The sequence below is a fragment of the Lethenteron reissneri genome, chromosome 22 (genome assembly GCF_015708825.2).
Source record: "Lethenteron reissneri isolate LAM-NWPU_2019-01 chromosome 22, ASM1570882v1, whole genome shotgun sequence".
In the NCBI taxonomy this organism is placed as follows: Eukaryota; Metazoa; Chordata; class Hyperoartia; order Petromyzontiformes; family Petromyzontidae; genus Lethenteron; species Lethenteron reissneri.
Window position 1 is genome coordinate 9,010,653 of NC_083800.1, and position 16,854 is coordinate 9,027,506.

A 16,854-nucleotide genomic window follows, 5' to 3' on the forward strand; every position below is an offset into this window, starting at 1 on the left:
GTTTAGAGATGGGCGGGGCAGCTAATGCCAATGTGGGGGTGGTACTACGGAGCTGTGGGGGGTGGCCATTGTATTGTGAGAGATTAGCATGTCAATGTAAGACAGCGCAGTGGCAATGTATTTATTATTAAGTTGTAAATTATTCATTTGTAATTTTTTGGTCAACAATTACATTTTATGTAAATGTTGGCATAAGGATATTCCCCACACAGTTTTAATGTAGATTCCCTGTGCTTGTCGTCGACGATGATTGTCGTGTTCAAGTGCTATTCTACAAACATTTGCAAGAGCCATAAACGGTTTTGAAACAAGCAGACGCCAAAAGGGCCAAGCGTCTTCGTGTACGTCCTCGGTGTCGCATATCATTGCCATGCGTGGAGGTGTCAACAGATTTCATTATAGGCCATTGATCGCCTTTTGCCTCTCATTGTGGGGATCAATCCCACGCTAGAGTGATCTGAACTCTCGCGTGAAACAAGGAGATGAACCGGCCGCGGTTTTACAGCCATCTGGTGCGACATGCATGCATGCTGCGTTGTTTGACCGAACATCAATTACGTGTAATAGTTCACAAATCTGCCACAGAATTACTGCACGCTGCATATATATATTTTGTTGAAAACATTGGACCAACATTTATGATTCTGAGAAGGTAGTAAATAAATAACCTTGTTAGTACGGCCTGAGAATTAGACTCCGTTGTCCCTTGCCGACAAATGTTCAGAAGGACACAGGTTGCAATACAGTGCATAGATTATGTGCTCACTCTTGACTGGAGTGCGCTTTGAAGACGCATACTGAGATATTATTAATAATAAAGTACGTATAGCTGTTTGTAAATCCAGTGCTGGATTAGGGCCTCCCCACACCATATTGGTCTTAGGGGTTGTTTAATAATACATCAATGTTGATCAGTGTGGGTGGCTGAAGGTGGAGAGGCCCCGCCACCTTGTTCAGATATCACATGCCATTGAATTCGGGTCGCCGGGTCGGTATCGTAAAGTGCTGTTGAGCTGCCCGGTTAAGGTTTCCATTACAAGTTAACGTTCACAAATATTCCAGGTTTTCCATGGCTGTGTCTCATAGTGCCATGTATCCAATGTGTTCACACGCGCCACTTAGTGCAAAAGGACACATTTGATCTGGGTGGACTGGGTAATGGGGTTTGAGAGCAGGTCATTTTCTCATTGGTTACGCAAGATAACCGATTGCTTCGCTCCACCCTGGCAGGTTTCTGAGCTTTAATTGAGGCAATTAGGACATGTGCTAATAGGAGTTTCCCAACTGATGTTGTTTCCAACCGATAGTCTGTCTGCTGGCGTCAACACAAGGGGGTAGTCGCCACCTGGATTTAGGTGGCATTGCTAGAACAAGCGGATGGGATTCCTAGGCACTTGGTGGCCAAGTTCCCACAGTCTGTTACAACAACAGTAGTCATTCACCGCTACGTGGTGGCGACATCTCCACATCGCTTGTGCCACGCTAGGTGCACTTTGAGGCCATGTGAAGTGTTGAATAGTCGCCGGCTGGTCATGGGACAGACCCAGGTGTTAAAGGTTGCATGTATGTATGTTGAATTTCTTTCACGCTATACGTAGCCAACCTTGTGAATCGGAGGTGCGGGCCAAGGACAAACTAAGCACAAAATGCAATCGTAAAGAAATTAGTTTTCAATTTAGGGTTGACTTACTGAGATGACTGGCAGAGGCACCATCTGTATAAATAAGATTTTTAAAATATAGAAAGAAAAGTTGTACATAATGGGAGTTGCCATTAACTGGCACGGTCATTAAATATTTCCCAATCATGCACAGCAGTTGTGCTCACCCCACACGCACCCCTCGTGTTGACCCAACAGGCCCTCCTCGTGTGTATTTCGGGGGCACAGCTATCATCCATAGCAGACTAAATTTAACCTCCGCGGCCAGGTTCCGCACTCAGTTTTGAAACCTGTGCAGAAAGTTGGACTGACTCGGGCATTAATAATTTGATGGATGCCTCAGGTTTACTCGTTCACACCCATTCACGTGGACATCCGCTGACGTCTGGCTCGGCATTTCATACCGACAAATCCAAAGTAATTAAATTGCCTCTAATAGCGCAATTTTTCTCAAAGATGGGTTTTACGGTAAGTAGCCATTATTACAGCTTTTTTCCTGTTTGTGTGTGAGTTTGTGGCCGGAAAATGTTGTGGGAGAGCGCTTGGCTTGCGCTGGGAATGTCGTGAGTTTAAATCCCAGTCGGAGGCGGTTGAAAGGGCTCAGCATTTTTCCCAGGCTAAATAAACTATGGTGCCACTTTTGTGAAAAGTCATCAGTGGATGTTCTATTTTGATGAGACTGGACCCCTGCCCATTGGACTGTGGCATATCCACCACAAGCTCATTGATGCCAATGCAGATGATCACTGCCCTGTGCTCCTTTTTAATTCACCACACTGGTCAGTATCGGTTTGTGAAGGGTCAAGATGTGGCCTGAAATCGAACTCAGTTTTGTCATAACATTGGGCATACTGTGAAGAGACTGGCCACTGCCATGGGAAAGTGTAAATTCGAACACAGGGCCCATGGCGATGTGGAGTGACACTTTGTAGGTGCACACGTACACACTTGTGTACGTGTGTACCTACAGGAGCTTACCGTATCATTGCAGGCCTTTGTCAATCCACTGTTGCTTGAAGGGCTCTCCATGCCATTTTAGGTGAAGGGGGTGGTTTGACAATACTTCACCATGCTGGTCAGTGCAGGTTGGCGGAGAGGTTGAGTATAGAGCCAGGACATGTCTAGTTACCGCTCACCACTGACGTTAGCCATGGCCTGGAATTGAACTCATAGCGCCGTATGCATAGCGCAGTGCGTGAACCACTTCGCCTCCGCTCCACCCCACGCTTTTGAATTTCACGTGCACCCAAACCTGACCTGGCTGCGTACATAAATGCGTAAACACACAGCGTGCACTCTCCATGTGTAAAAGGCCAGAAGTAAAAATATATATCTAAAAGCTGGTGGTGGAAAAGCACAGCGCGTCCTCGGGAAGCTGCTTTATCAGCTCTGATGGGATTGTCCTCGCCTTGCCTTGCTGATAGCGCTGTCGACCTCGTGTGAACCTGCAGTCACTGCCGAGCGCCATCCAACCCCCCCCCCCCCCGCCACCAGTTTGTAATTGCTAATGGTGTACACCACGGCGCCGCTAAAGGTTTCCTATAGCTCGATCGCCCCACGCGGCTATAATGTATACAGATGCTCCAGGACCTCATATTCATGGAATGAATCGACTGCCATTATGGCAGAAAATCTAACCGGTAATGCATTTTAAGTGATTTGCTGAAATGAGCGGCAGTTTATTGGGCTGATGTAGATAGTGTTCTTTGGAACGGCGCCGCCCCATGCATATTTCACGTCGTTCCGTGTCTGTCCTGTTTTTTTGGGAGGAACTGAAACTTTTACTGCAGACGAATGCGTGCCGATTTCAAATGCCTTATCATGAGCGTGGAAAATTATTCATTGGTCTCGTTGTCCATTGTTGACGTTTTAATTTGAAGCTTGTGTTATGTTCACTTTCCAAGGCGCGAGGCAGAGCGTCTCCCTGCACAGAAGAGCCATGAGGCGACGCTCACCCCCCCCACTCTCCCTTAACAACCCTGAGTGAGCAGCCATTTAATTCCACATTCCCATGACGGGGACAGGCGTAGCCAAAGGGTGGCAACATTTGAATGTCCACTTATTATTGACCACGAGGGCACGATTGGTCCAGTTGGCCGCAGACTGCAAATTGACCGCTCTGCCTTCCAATTGCGAGTCAAGTGCTTTAACCAGAGCACCCACAGGGCTCGTATATTTACTGCTCGTGAAGTTATTGCATGATCTCCACTTGTGAGTGGGGTAATATATAGGCGTTGCCTGCCCTATATTTGCTTATTGACTAAAGACTTGAAGTATGCCTATGGATGACGTTATCTGGACAAGGTCAATTTATTTGGCTTCGGTTTAGTACAACATCTCTGTGTCAGACCAATGTGGTTTCAAGTGTAGCCAAACAGCACTTGCAAGAGTTGGTAACCCCTAAACAAATATCAGGCTTGCGCACTGCATGCGTGAGTATCGCACAAAGACAACTATTTCTCATTAACTTAGAATTTACTTGTACCGGTCGTGTCCTTTAAGTTGCACGCAATTGAGTGTTCTGGATGATGCGTGCTTGTTGTAAGGAATGGTAATCACATTAATGTAATGTGTAATTTAAATTCATACATAATTCGTCCGTGTTATTCAGGCCTGTTTAAATTGGCCACAAATGATACGACCGATGGCCATGTCTCATTGAAGCGTGTCGTGGAATATTCGGGGGCCTGCACCTTCTTTTGAAACGTATATAACGTGGTCTCGCGACATTTTAATTGACGCACAGCTCATTTGTGAACAAGCGCAACAGCTATGAATTAATTTGTCGTTGGTATAAATCGCCTGAAATGTGCCCGACCTCGTCAGATCCCGGAAGTTAAGCAGGGTTGACCTTGAATATGTTTTTTTGAGTGACCGCCATAGTCGCTAGGTTGCCCTAGGCAGCTGTGGGTTGGGAGAGGGCAATGTAGCACAAGCCACTGTTATACTATACTTCTGTGCTCCTTCATCTGTGCTCCCCAGCTTCACCAACCTGCACTGACCAGCATGGTGAAGTCTGCTCAAATAGCTCCCACGACCCACCCGGCATGGGTGAGGGTCTCATCTAGCAGTGGGTTGAGAAAAGGGCTGTACTTGCACTGCTTCGTGTACGTATGCTTCTGAAATTGAGAGGTTTTTGAAGCCATTGTCAATCCCTCGGGCTCTCACCATGAGCTGACACATAAAAAAAACAAGTCTGTTTAAAAAGTATTTACGTTATTTTTTTCTGCTGCAGCAAGTAGCTGTTGGTTATATATTTATTTCTGTTACAAATTTGCACCCACTGGTTTCATGGCTGAGCCAATAGGCTTTCAGTATGAATCGTACAATTCTACTGTGTAAGGAAACAATATGGGTTGCTTGCACAGCGGGGAGAAGCCATTTGAACATGCAAATCCAATATGTGCCCTGACGTACCGTTGCTCTGCCATGTGGCCTCCAGCGATTCACATGGTGCATCGTGATGTGAAAGTTAACGCTCGCTCTGATGTGGCAGCACACAGGCTATGCATCAGATGAGCCGGGTGGTGGCTTGTGGGGTTTGTACTGTGGCTGATCGCCGAGCCACCGTTGCTGAGATGCTGGGTTTGAGTCCTTGGCAAGCACCCATGTATGGTTAAAAGCAAAACACAAAATAACATGACCATCGTTGTGGAGAATATAACAAAATAGGTAGCAGACATCATATCAAACTATTTATTGATACAGGAGGAATCCGATGAGCTATAAAACTTTTTCAGAGATGTCGAGTAGGAGCGGGGAGAATGTTACATGAACAAACAGTACAAAAACATGGATTTAGTACAAAGTTCAAAAAAGGTAAACAAATCACCCAAACACATACAAATAAAACTAAACCTACCAGGCAAAGCCCACTGAGGTATTAACGTTTTTATCACAAGCGACTTGGCCATAAATGATAGTTTAACAAAGTGGCCCATCATTTGGACATGTATAGCACCGAAAAAAATTTAAAAAATCTCAATGCATGTTGCTAAATGTGGAGGGAAAACCCGGATGACCCGGATAAGAAAATCCATGCAACCACAGTGAAAACATGCAAACTGCAAATATACAGGCGTCAGGGTCGGGGTTGACCCCCCCCCCCTCCCACGACCTCCTGCATACCAGGCGAGGAAGATGAAGATAATATCTCGCCACTGTGGCGCCCTTTAAATAAGTAAATAAAGTATATAAGTTCAAATTGCATCATCAATTCCCAAGCTTCGGAAAGGCAGTAAAACAACAGCAAAAACACTCCCAGACCACACCAGGACGAGACACAGTGCCTCAATAAAAGATTGTACATTAAAATTGAACTCTCAATACATTGTGAAGGATTTAATTTAGCAATCACATTTGCGAATGTGGCTGTATCTAGCGCTAATCGTCTGCCTCAAAATATTTTTTGAAGGAAGATTTATGATGTTAAGGGAGGCAACAAGGTTGTTCCAAAACATTGGTGCGGCAATGGCTGACTCTCCACGTAAAAAATGCAAATTTATTTTACACAACCATCAGCTGTGGAGCCGATGTTTGGAATGCATCCGAGGAGACGTCCGCTGCAGAGGTGAAGGCCGTGGGGTTGGGTTGAATTAAAAAAATATTTTTTACGTGGAGAGACGGATTTATAAAAGGGACATTGTCTGCTTATCCATATTATGAAAAACAGGTTCTCAAATACTCTTTCGTTGGCTTATGGTGACAGCCAGGTCGCCATTAACTGCACACATAATAAAAACCCCTTGCGTTAAAAAAATGCAATCAATTTGAGAAGATTTTAGCTTTGTTTTATTGCCATTTTATGAACACTTTTTTCACTTTAACACATCTATCTAGATATTTTATAATATTGTAGTAGGTGTCTAATAATAATCATCATTAGGCATATCAATCCACTGCTGAACAAAGGCCTCAACAACCCATCGCTATTTCCCATGGTGCCACGATGCTACAATCCACCTAGCGCCTGCACACGATCCAGTTGAGGTGTTCCATCTCTGTGGCGGACATTCTCAATTGTTCTCTGTTTGGCTGTTACTGTGATGTTCTAGCCCACCTTGTAGCAACGTGCAGAATACCAAGCTTAATAACAACACCTGGTGTTGGTAGGCTTGGGCCCCTGGGTGGTGAGGAGATTAAAAACAGAGAGAAATGTATTCTTTTAATTCGTCTTTGCAGAGCTTTGAGTATTTCTGGATTTTTTTTTCAGACGCAAGCCGCTCAATAATAACATTGGCCAAACATCTACAACAAGAGACCCTCTTAAAAAACAGAGGATTGAGAGGCAATGAGACCTTTACGAGTAAATAAATGGTAAAAAAAAATATTTACACAAGAAAGGGATGACACAAGGGATGACGCTGAGCCAAGGCTGGGGGGCGAATGGCGAGCCACTTGGGCATAGAGGGCAATGTCACCGTTTGGCCTCTGCCCAGCGAGGCCTCGTCCACAGTTTCAAAGTTCAAAGTTCATTTATTAGGTATAGCCCTGTGAGCCATTCGGCTCTTGAATCGGGTGCAATCGTAACAAACAACAAACATGAACAAGAAAACATCTTAAAAGTGACTATGTGCAAACAGAAAATCCAAGAAAAGACAGCAAAATATTGCAGAAAAATCACCGTACACCAACCCTGTGAAAATATCCCAGTGGGATGCAAGTCAAACAACAACAACCACAAGACAACTTAGATTAAGGCCATCAGTCTAACTCGGTACTACAACAAACAAACATGGCGAAACCAAAAAACTTTTCAAAAATCACCAAAATAAAGCCAAAAAAGCAATGAAACAGTTGTAAATTTTCACAATAAACGACGTAAACAACATGTACTACCAAACTCTGCAGCCATAGCTGGTTGCATGAGTCACTCCACAACAGCAGGAGCATCAGTCGGAGTATCAACATTTTTCAATGCACCTTTAAGATCAGCACACTAAATCAAAACACAAATCATACTTTGCATACTTGGGGCCGCTGGAGCCTCATCAAAAATTGATCAAACGATGCACGAACTTGCGTCGTCAATTACTTTTCATATTAATTTTGATTTTTTTTATCCAGAAACGATTGTAAAAAACTATAAAAAATGGGAAAGGAGCATCTTGTACAGCTTAGGTTAATGCCAGGATCCCAGGATGAATTGCACCTAGTGAGAGAGTGTGCTTTCAAGTCTTCGATTGTGGTGTAGTGCTGTTAATATTCAATACAGTATTTGTTATTTTCAAGAAAGTAATCTTAACAGTAATTGACTTTGTTACATTACTTTTAAAACGCCAATTACCCGAAGGCATTATGTTGCTTATAAAACCTTGAGTTACCAATAATCCGACTGATTACTTCTCAAAGTAACTGTGCCACCAGTGAGGAAGTCAGTATAGTAATGATGATAAAGAGCAAAAGAAGACATATCCAATCATTTGCAATACTTTGAGGCCCCTTTTGTTTGTGTTTAAGCCAGTGGTTTCCATCATGGCAGTTTCACAAGAATGATGATTATTATTGGCAAAACCCAAGTTCATCCAGAACGGTAATTTGAAAGCTCCTCTCCTGCTGTGGCATTCCGTGCTCTGCCGTGCAGAGTTAATTGGGGGCTTTGAATTTGCACAATGCTGCAGGTCATTAAGATATCCGTGATTGATTACAGTAAAAGATGAATTTGTCATGGGCCAAAGGTCAGTAATTAAGGGAGTTACTGTTTGAATTAGGACAGCGAAAAGCTCGGCAACAGGATGCGTGCACGTGCAATCAGAGCATCCTAATGATATCAATAACCGGATTATGTACACTTTGCAACTGCGCACACTGAACAGAGGTTTCATTGTTGCACGGTTTCCTGCTCTGCACAATAGCGAACCGGCGGAGGCTTGCTTGGGTGGGCGGGCAGCAGTTCATTCATACAGAATGCCGTGGTCACGTGGGGGTGTCAGTACCAATTGGGCTCGATAAAAGCACTCCCCCCGTATATGTCTGACTGTGCCCGCCTTCCGAGTTTTGTCCTGTGTCAGCGTGAGCGACACGTTGACAAAAGTGGCAGCTTAGTGTGTATGCTCTGGTATTTATTTGAACTTGGACCAAGAGACGACCGTGTGTTTTTTGATGAAGCAGTGATTCTTGTTTGGAAGTTTGTCTTCACCTCCAGCGGTCTTTGAAAGTTTCGTCGAATTTAGAACGTGACCTTCAAGCTGTTTTTAGGAGCCAAGGCTAGTTTATATGGAAGAATTGCTTGCCAATTGCTTTGAAAACAGGCGCGTAATGTATTAGATGATGTCAGATAACAAAAGAATTGCTTAGTCTGTTGAAAGTTGATTTTTTCTTTTGCCTTTTATTTCTGTGCTGGAATTTTCCATTGGCTTGTATTATTTTCAATGACACAGTCATTTCATAATCCCACAACACAAAATATTTGATTAACTGTTTATTTAAAGCAGTGGTATTGACAAATGTATTGAATTTTTCTTATTTTAGGAATCTTTGTACACTCCCCTGAAAGAGCCGCGGTGGCGAGACGTTAACTACCTCGCCTAGTATACAGGAGGTCGTGGGTTTGATCCCGACCCTGACGATGCCTGTATGTTTGGAGTGTGCATGTTCTCCCCTTGGTCACGTGGATTTTTCTCCGGGTCCTCCGGTTTTTCACTCCACATTTAGAAACATGCGTTTAGAGTATTTGGCTGCTATAAATTTCCACGTGATAAGCTACTTCCTTGAGCTATCATTTGTGGCCAGGTCGCTTCTGAAAGAGAGCAACATAGCACAGTGTGCCTTACCTGCTAAAATATCAAGTTTAGTTTAGTTTTTGTCCGCAATTGGTGGCAGTGAAGCACCCTGGCACCCTGTTCTGTGACGCTTTACGTGAACACCATCGATCTTTCCGCACATTCTTTCATTCGGCACCAAGTGGGATCCAAGTGAAATTAATTAAATAAAGGTGCGAATTACACGTTTCGGGCATCTGCATGTTCCCATGGTGTCCACCGAGGCTCATCGCTCTTCCAGGCTTGAATGGCCACCTATCAACGTGTGACATGTGGGCACAAAGTGTCTCTACTTTCTCATGGCAGGGACCAGCCTCTCCTCCATATGTGGGTACTAATTTTAAAATGTTTCAATTGGTACCAATTTTAGATGCTGCGCGGATGGTCGCAGTTCTTCTCTATAGCTCTCTGAGTGTTTTTTGCCCGGTTTGGAACGCATGTTTTGTTCGGCCATGATGTGGAAGTCAATTCGGTTCCTGAAGAAGCTCCCGGCACGTGGAGCAAACCGTCGGACATCACGCTGAACAACACGTGGCGCAACCCAAAAACACTTCCTGGAGCTGGTAACCCGTTGTGTGTGACCCCCAGTAGCAATGTGATCAGCCGAGCCAAAAGCTCACCAAGTCAAATGTTGAGAAGCCTTTGGTATAAAATGCCTTTCACTATTTTATTATTATTTTTGCTAAGGTCAACATGAACGTCAATATCCGAGCGCATGCAATTTCCACCGCTCGGCGCGAGCGGTGGCGCGCCGAGATTTGACATTTCTCCGTCGCTGACACCGCGGCACGGCGCGCATGCGTGCCGTCTGCTTCTCCTCCGCGACCGCGTTTGTTCTGCGCGCAGGGCGGCATCGCCTTCGTGGCCATCAAGGGCGCCTTCAAGGTGTACTTCAAGCAGCAGCAGTACCTCCGGCAGGCTCACCGGCGCATCCTCAACGCCCCCAATGAGCAGGACCACCCATCCCTCCCACAAGCTGCCGGCAACCAGCTCGGGGAAGCACAGTGAAAACACTTTAAAGTCGATACGTTTGAAAGTAAGAGCGTCTCAAACAAGTTGCTCAGTATTTTTTTTAACTCTTCCCACCTATTTACCCTTGATGAATGCAACTTTATTGCCAGGGCCATGTGAATTTGCTTATTGTTTCAGTCGAAATACTACGGTGCATTTTCAGTTTGTTTTTATGCATCTCAGTAATGTTACGAGTTGCGGAAAGCACTTATTGGAATTAGCAAGCGACTTTTGAAGCGGAGAGACGCTGTTAACAGAACGACTAAGTTAATTAGTGCAGACTTTGTATTGAAAATAAGCTGGTACATTACATTGAAATGAAATGTGAATAAATCTGGACGGCTTACTCAGTGTAGCTTCAAGTTAGAAAGTTTTGCCACCGCATTGAGAAGCATATATTTTGATATATTTGGGGAGAAAATGTGGGATTGTGCGTAGGCAGGTGTAAAATGTGTAAAGCTTAATTAAAATACGGTATGTAGATATGTTATGAAGGAAAAAGACATGTTAAGAGTGCCAAAAGCACATTCACACTTTTCTTTTTATGCAAGGCTCTACTAGCCTTCACCTAACTATCACAACTTTGTGTAAAAGTATCAAAATTACTGACAGTACATCGATGCATTTGCTCTTAAGCATTATTTCACGAAAAGAACATGACCGCTTTAAACATGTATAATCAGTTTGTTTCATTTACATAATATAAACGTTCAGTATCATTTGCCGTATAAATTACTTATTCATATGTGGATGTACACGATATGATCACCATTAAACGAATACATTCAACAAATCTGTTATACAAACAGGGATTTCTTAAGAGTCTTCCTCACTTTTAAATTCGTGATCAACTGGTGTCGGTGCACAAGGCCCTAGTGCATCGCATTTACACAACAACGGTACGTGCGTATTGCAACCTTTTTCCCCCATGATGCATTGCATGCCTAACTCGATGACATAAATGGTCTTTAGTTTGGTGCCTACTCCAAATTTTTGAGTGAAACGGTACTCACGAGGCGCATCTGAGTCACATTGAACATTGTTTAGCATGTTTTTTGAAAATGTTATTTTTGGTAGCTCAACATCTGTCTCAGCATTCTCAAAGGTTATGTCTCGTACCTTTGGATTTCTCTCAATTTAAATAGTGTACTGGCACCTGCAGAGAAAAAAGCTCATTTATAAATATTCTGGGTTAATGCTCATGATTAAGTTAATGTCTATATAGTAGTCCTGTGTCAATCCACCTCTTATGCCTACTAATGCCTTGTTGGTCTTGGGGGTTGTTTGACCATATTTCACCATGCTGGTTAGTGCAGCTTGGTGAAGGGTGTGCCCAGGATGGGTTCCAATGTCACTCGCCACTCGTGTTAACATTGCCCTGGAATCGAATTTGTTTTTTTTTGGGTTCTTGGCCCAGTGCAGTAACCACTGTGCCACTGCTCCCCCCCTCCCATGTCTGCATAGCAGCATAAAATATTAAAACGTTTTAAAGGCGGTAAAGTTAGTTGCTTAACAAGTACGAAGTAACGTATCAATCTTATTTTTTTTTCACATTCTGGTTGACGGATTGATATACTTTATTGTACCAGATGAGAACCAATGGAGACTTGAGGTTTGTTTCGCAGGAAGGGTGATGTATGCATTACAATACTTAATATTCAACCAAAGATTTTTCGTGCGCTTTATACAATTTGGACACGACGGTTTTCACTGAACGCCGTATTCTCTACTCTGACCAATTTGGGCATTTTGAATGTGTACAAAAGCCTCAATTTAAATTTGCATTCTAAGTGGAAAGCTCACAGATTCTTCTGATTTATCGTTCTTTGCAGTGTGTTTCCTTTGTTAATTACATTTAATGCATGCTTTTCTACAGTTCTTTTTCCCAGCAAATTGGGTAATGCCACTTAGTACAGCGGCCATTCAGCAAATAATTGGCTTTGATTTCGAGTGTAAGAAAAAACAGAAAACAATTTATACATCTATAAGCAAAGACAAAGATCCCTCATTTAGCTTTATAGACTGCCAGGTACAAGTGCTGTTAGTAATTACCTATTAAGGCTGGCACGACACACGAGGGAATGGCGGATCTAGGACAATTCACGGCCGCCTTTGTTGACCAACACTGCTTTGAGGCTGAGTTAACCTAAGGGAGGCCCACTCAGGGTTCACGTGCCACATGTCACCGGGTGTTGTGCTTAACACACATAACAGCACTATCATAATCTTACACATCTGGACTAGGATAACGGCGTTCTTCTGACTCATAAAACTCATAAAATGTGCATTGGCTCACGTTCACAGGAGGAGGCGGCAGTGTCTAGAGTAGAAGGAATGTGTTGTATAAATATTGCTCTATTACAGCTGTTGCAATGTTCTCTATCCAACTTTAGAGCATGGGGTGATACATTCATGTTAAAAAAATTATGTCCATCCTTGCATTTATCCCCCTCCCCCACCGCCAATTAAAAATGTTTTAATTACGTTTTTGATAAGTGCTTCATATTGATGTTGATAATAAGCCGAAATCTGGATTATACGACCACGTGGTGAACATTAATAGTATTAGGCGATAATTCAGAATCACTCTGGCTGATTTTGTTTATTGCAGCATCGTTTTCAAAATACCCATTGCAGTCATCACCACTTGTTCCCTTGAAGTTCTGTTTTGTTGCTATAAAATCTGTTTCACACAAGTCCATGGTGTTAATAGGGTAGTGATATGACCATTAATTTTGAATTTGTGACGCTGCTAAGTGAGGGTTTAAGGTAGGAGTTAGTACTTAAGATCAATGAGTAAAGTAACTGTCACTTAAATCAAATTGCTGTTAGGAAGAGCAATCAAATAGATGTTTTAATGTGGTAAGTTGAAGGTCCAGCAGAGGGAGAGGGTGGTTAAGATATTTTAAACGTTCTCAAGGTCATAGCACAACACCCGTGGCAACCCTGTATTAAATTTCGATTTAAAGCTTTTGTGACTGCAGGGATTCATCTTCTTGGTTCTTTCGGTAAAGTCACGTAGAATGGAAGTAATAAAAATAATAAAAATATTATTTCATTATGTTTTATTTTTATTATTTTATTACTTCCCTTCTACGTGACTTTACCGAAAGAACCAAGAAGATGAACCCTGTATTACACGCTCGCAGATATGTCTATTAATTCCAATACAGAAGCAGTGCGCTGTCACCAGCGAAGTAAGTAAATTATTAGTTTGACACGTAAGCTTTCGCTCCCAATATTATTCATGATCGAAGTTCTTGGGTGAGATCGCGGAAGAATAAGTGTGTCGTCAACCCGCCACCACCCGACACAGCCAACCAGTAAGGTTTGTCACGTAAACAAAAAAACGTGCCAATTGGTTACTACTACAGCCCACCGGTGTGTTAGAGAGTTATTCCACAACATTTACAATTTGAGTAGTACGACGTTTTACTGGTAAAATCGCCCGATGATGCTGGATGTAATTACCAAGCGACGCGTCATACTACTCAAATTGTAAATATTGTGGATTTACTCTCCAACACACCCCGGTGGGCTGAAGTAGTACATAATTAGCACTTTTTGTTTACGTCACAAACCTTACTGGCTGTGTCGGGTGGTGGTAGAGGGTTAACAACACATTTAGACTTTCGCCATCTAGCCCAAACACTTGTATTATGCATAAGTAAATTATATAAATTAAGGGTTAAGCAACGGCTCGTTAAATTTCGATTTAAAGCTCTCGTGGCTGCAGGGATTCATCTTCTTGGTTCTTTCGGTAAAGTCACTAAATAATTCTCACGACGTTTCGGCCACAATGGCTGCTTGCGTTGTGGCCGAAACGTCGTGAGAATTATTTTATTATGTTTTATCTTTATTATTTTATTACTTCCCTTCTACGTGACTTTACCGAAAGAACCAAGAAAATCAACGGCTCGTTGTCTACAATTTAATTCCGAGTACCCCCTTTAACAGTTAGTTGACTGCTTAACGATAAGCTATGAGACAAATCATAGCCATGTCGTTAGATGTATATCTATGTTTTTTTTTGTGTGAGCACACATGGCAAAGTGGTTAGAGATGGTGGAATTATGTTGTTTTACATGTGTGTGTTCTTAGGTTTTTTCGGTAAAGTCACGTTGGTGAAAAAAATAATAATAATAAAATAATAATAAATGAAAATAGCAACATTTAATTTAATAACTAGATTTAATTTAATTTAGTTATTTTCATTTATTATTATAATTGTTTTACCTACGTGACTTTACCGAATAAACCTAAGAGTATGAATCCTTGCAGTCACGAAAGCTTCAAATCTAAAATTACATGTGTGTGCACGTTTGCCTTTGTTGTCGCTCGTAAACCATAAATATTCGAGAAGCTCGAATTATTTTAAATGTATTCGAATCACTCCGTCTCAATACTGTTTGCTATTTCAGAAGCTGCTTCAAATGGATGCCATATGTTAGACTTATTGCCTGAAAAAGTTCACCGCTACATGCAATGTTTATCACAATGAGCTGCAAAAACATAGGATTTGATTTTTTTTTTTAACATACCCACATATTTAGGTGTCAAACATACTTTTAACAAATAGTTGCATGAAAAATATATAAGATTCAAATGTTGAAGGAATCACTCTCAATTAGAGGTTACTAAACATGTACGGCTTGTGATTTTACAATACAACTCAGAAGTATAATTCGATAAATATCCCCATTGCCAGAAATTAGGCAAGTGTAGCCAAAATTATTTTGCAACTCAAAGGTGGCAAAATGTTGTCAAATATGTGGATACATATTAAAAAAACTGATTTTTTAAGATACATTTTCAAATATAAATCAATATTTGCATGTTGAACTTATTTTGCACCGTACGTAGCCAACCGTGCTAATCAGAGGTGTGTGGGGAAGGACAACAAACCAGTTAAAAAACAGAGTTTTCAATCGAGATTCAAAAGTGCACGATAGGGTGGGCTTACTCCTCCTGTTGTTGCCTGCCAAGAAAGTTGACGTGGGTTTTTTTCCGCAGCTCTCCACGCATGTAGAGACGACGATGTTGGGCCCATGTATAGCAATAAAACAGGTGCTAAGATTTTGATTTAAAGCTTTCGTGACTGCAGGGATTCATATTCTTGGTTCTTTCGGTAAAGTCACGTAGGAGGGAAATAATAAAATAATACAAATATGAAACAGTAAAAATTCTCACGACGTTTCGACTGCAACACAAGCAATCATCATCAGGTGTGAAATCCACAGCAAGAAAATTTGAAAAAAAAAATTCAACGTCGTGAGAATTTTTATTGTTTTATATTTGTATTTTATTATTTCCCTTCTACGTGACTTTACCGAAAGAAATAATAATATAGGTGCTAAGATGTTAAAACACCAAACGGAACCCTTTTTCAAGGAATCCTGTCTGCATGAACCACACACTTGTGGTGACCTTGCAAACAAAAAAACATGCTCTGGTAATATATACATCTTAGCACCTGTTTTATTGCCAGAGAGTGTCAAACCTATTGTTATATTGTTATACAGGGGATCAACGTCATCGTCTCTACATGTGCGGAGAGCTGCAGAAAAAAAACCCCACGTCAACTTGATACTGGCAAGAAAGCTCCCATATTTGTCCCCTGTGTTCGCTGCTCACTGATGCTCGGCTTTAGCTCCACAATGCATCGCTGCGGGAGGTGGCAACGCTATATGCTTAGCAAAGATGAGATTAAAAGAATGCAAAATGCATTTATATTTTTTTCTGTGCGCATTACACCATGTAGAGATTACATTCAAATGCGAGTGAAGATTATCGGTCACCGCTGATCCTCGCAAATTTTCAGACGCGAGTCGTAACTGCACGGAGTTATCAGCACGTGCTCTTTCACCAAAAATAAAAAATTAATAAGAAAGCCTCCAAAGTTGGCGTGACGTACACTGCGATTTTACCCGGAGATTAAATTGCAGCGGCTGAATAGTGCAAACAGACCGCTAAATTATCACGCCGGCACTGACATGCAACGAACGTACGTGCACCGCAAACTTTAGTTTCAAAGGCACATTGAGATTCATTGTAATCGGTTAAACGAATGACTTGCGGCTTGCGCGCGCGAGAAAGAGGGACGAGGCTCATTTTCTGAAGAGGCTCTCGGCAGTGGGCAGTCGGTAATATCCACCACGCTGGGTGTTTCTGTCGTTCTGTAGCGGTCGCAGGTAACGGGCACTGGGTGTAAAGGTCCCCAAATATCCCTTTACCTGTGCAGCCACGCTCAAGCACTTTGCGGAGTTTACTTATTTCGATCACTTCATCTCGCCGGGGTGGGGGGGGCGGGGGGCGGGGGGCGGGGGAGTAGGTACGAGGAGGACTGTGACCTTTTCTATCCCCTTCCCGGCAATTGAGCGGGTCGCACAACGCCGCGAAGAGTCGACCGACGTGGATCCGCCG

At 42.6% G+C, this 16,854-nt stretch overlaps 1 protein-coding gene across 1 annotated transcript in view; it reads left to right on the forward strand.

Annotated features, from left to right (window-relative positions):
• MARCHF5 (membrane associated ring-CH-type finger 5) overlaps nt 1-10,568 on the forward strand; it is a 173,240-nt gene extending 162,672 nt beyond the window's left edge. Inside the window, exon 6 of the mRNA XM_061556530.1 lies at nt 10,267-10,568. Coding sequence (XP_061412514.1) covers nt 10,267-10,428 — 162 coding nt within the window. The 3' untranslated portion in view covers nt 10,429-10,568. The remainder of the gene's footprint in view (nt 1-10,266) is intronic.
• The last annotated feature ends 6,286 nt before the right edge of the window (nt 10,569-16,854 follow it).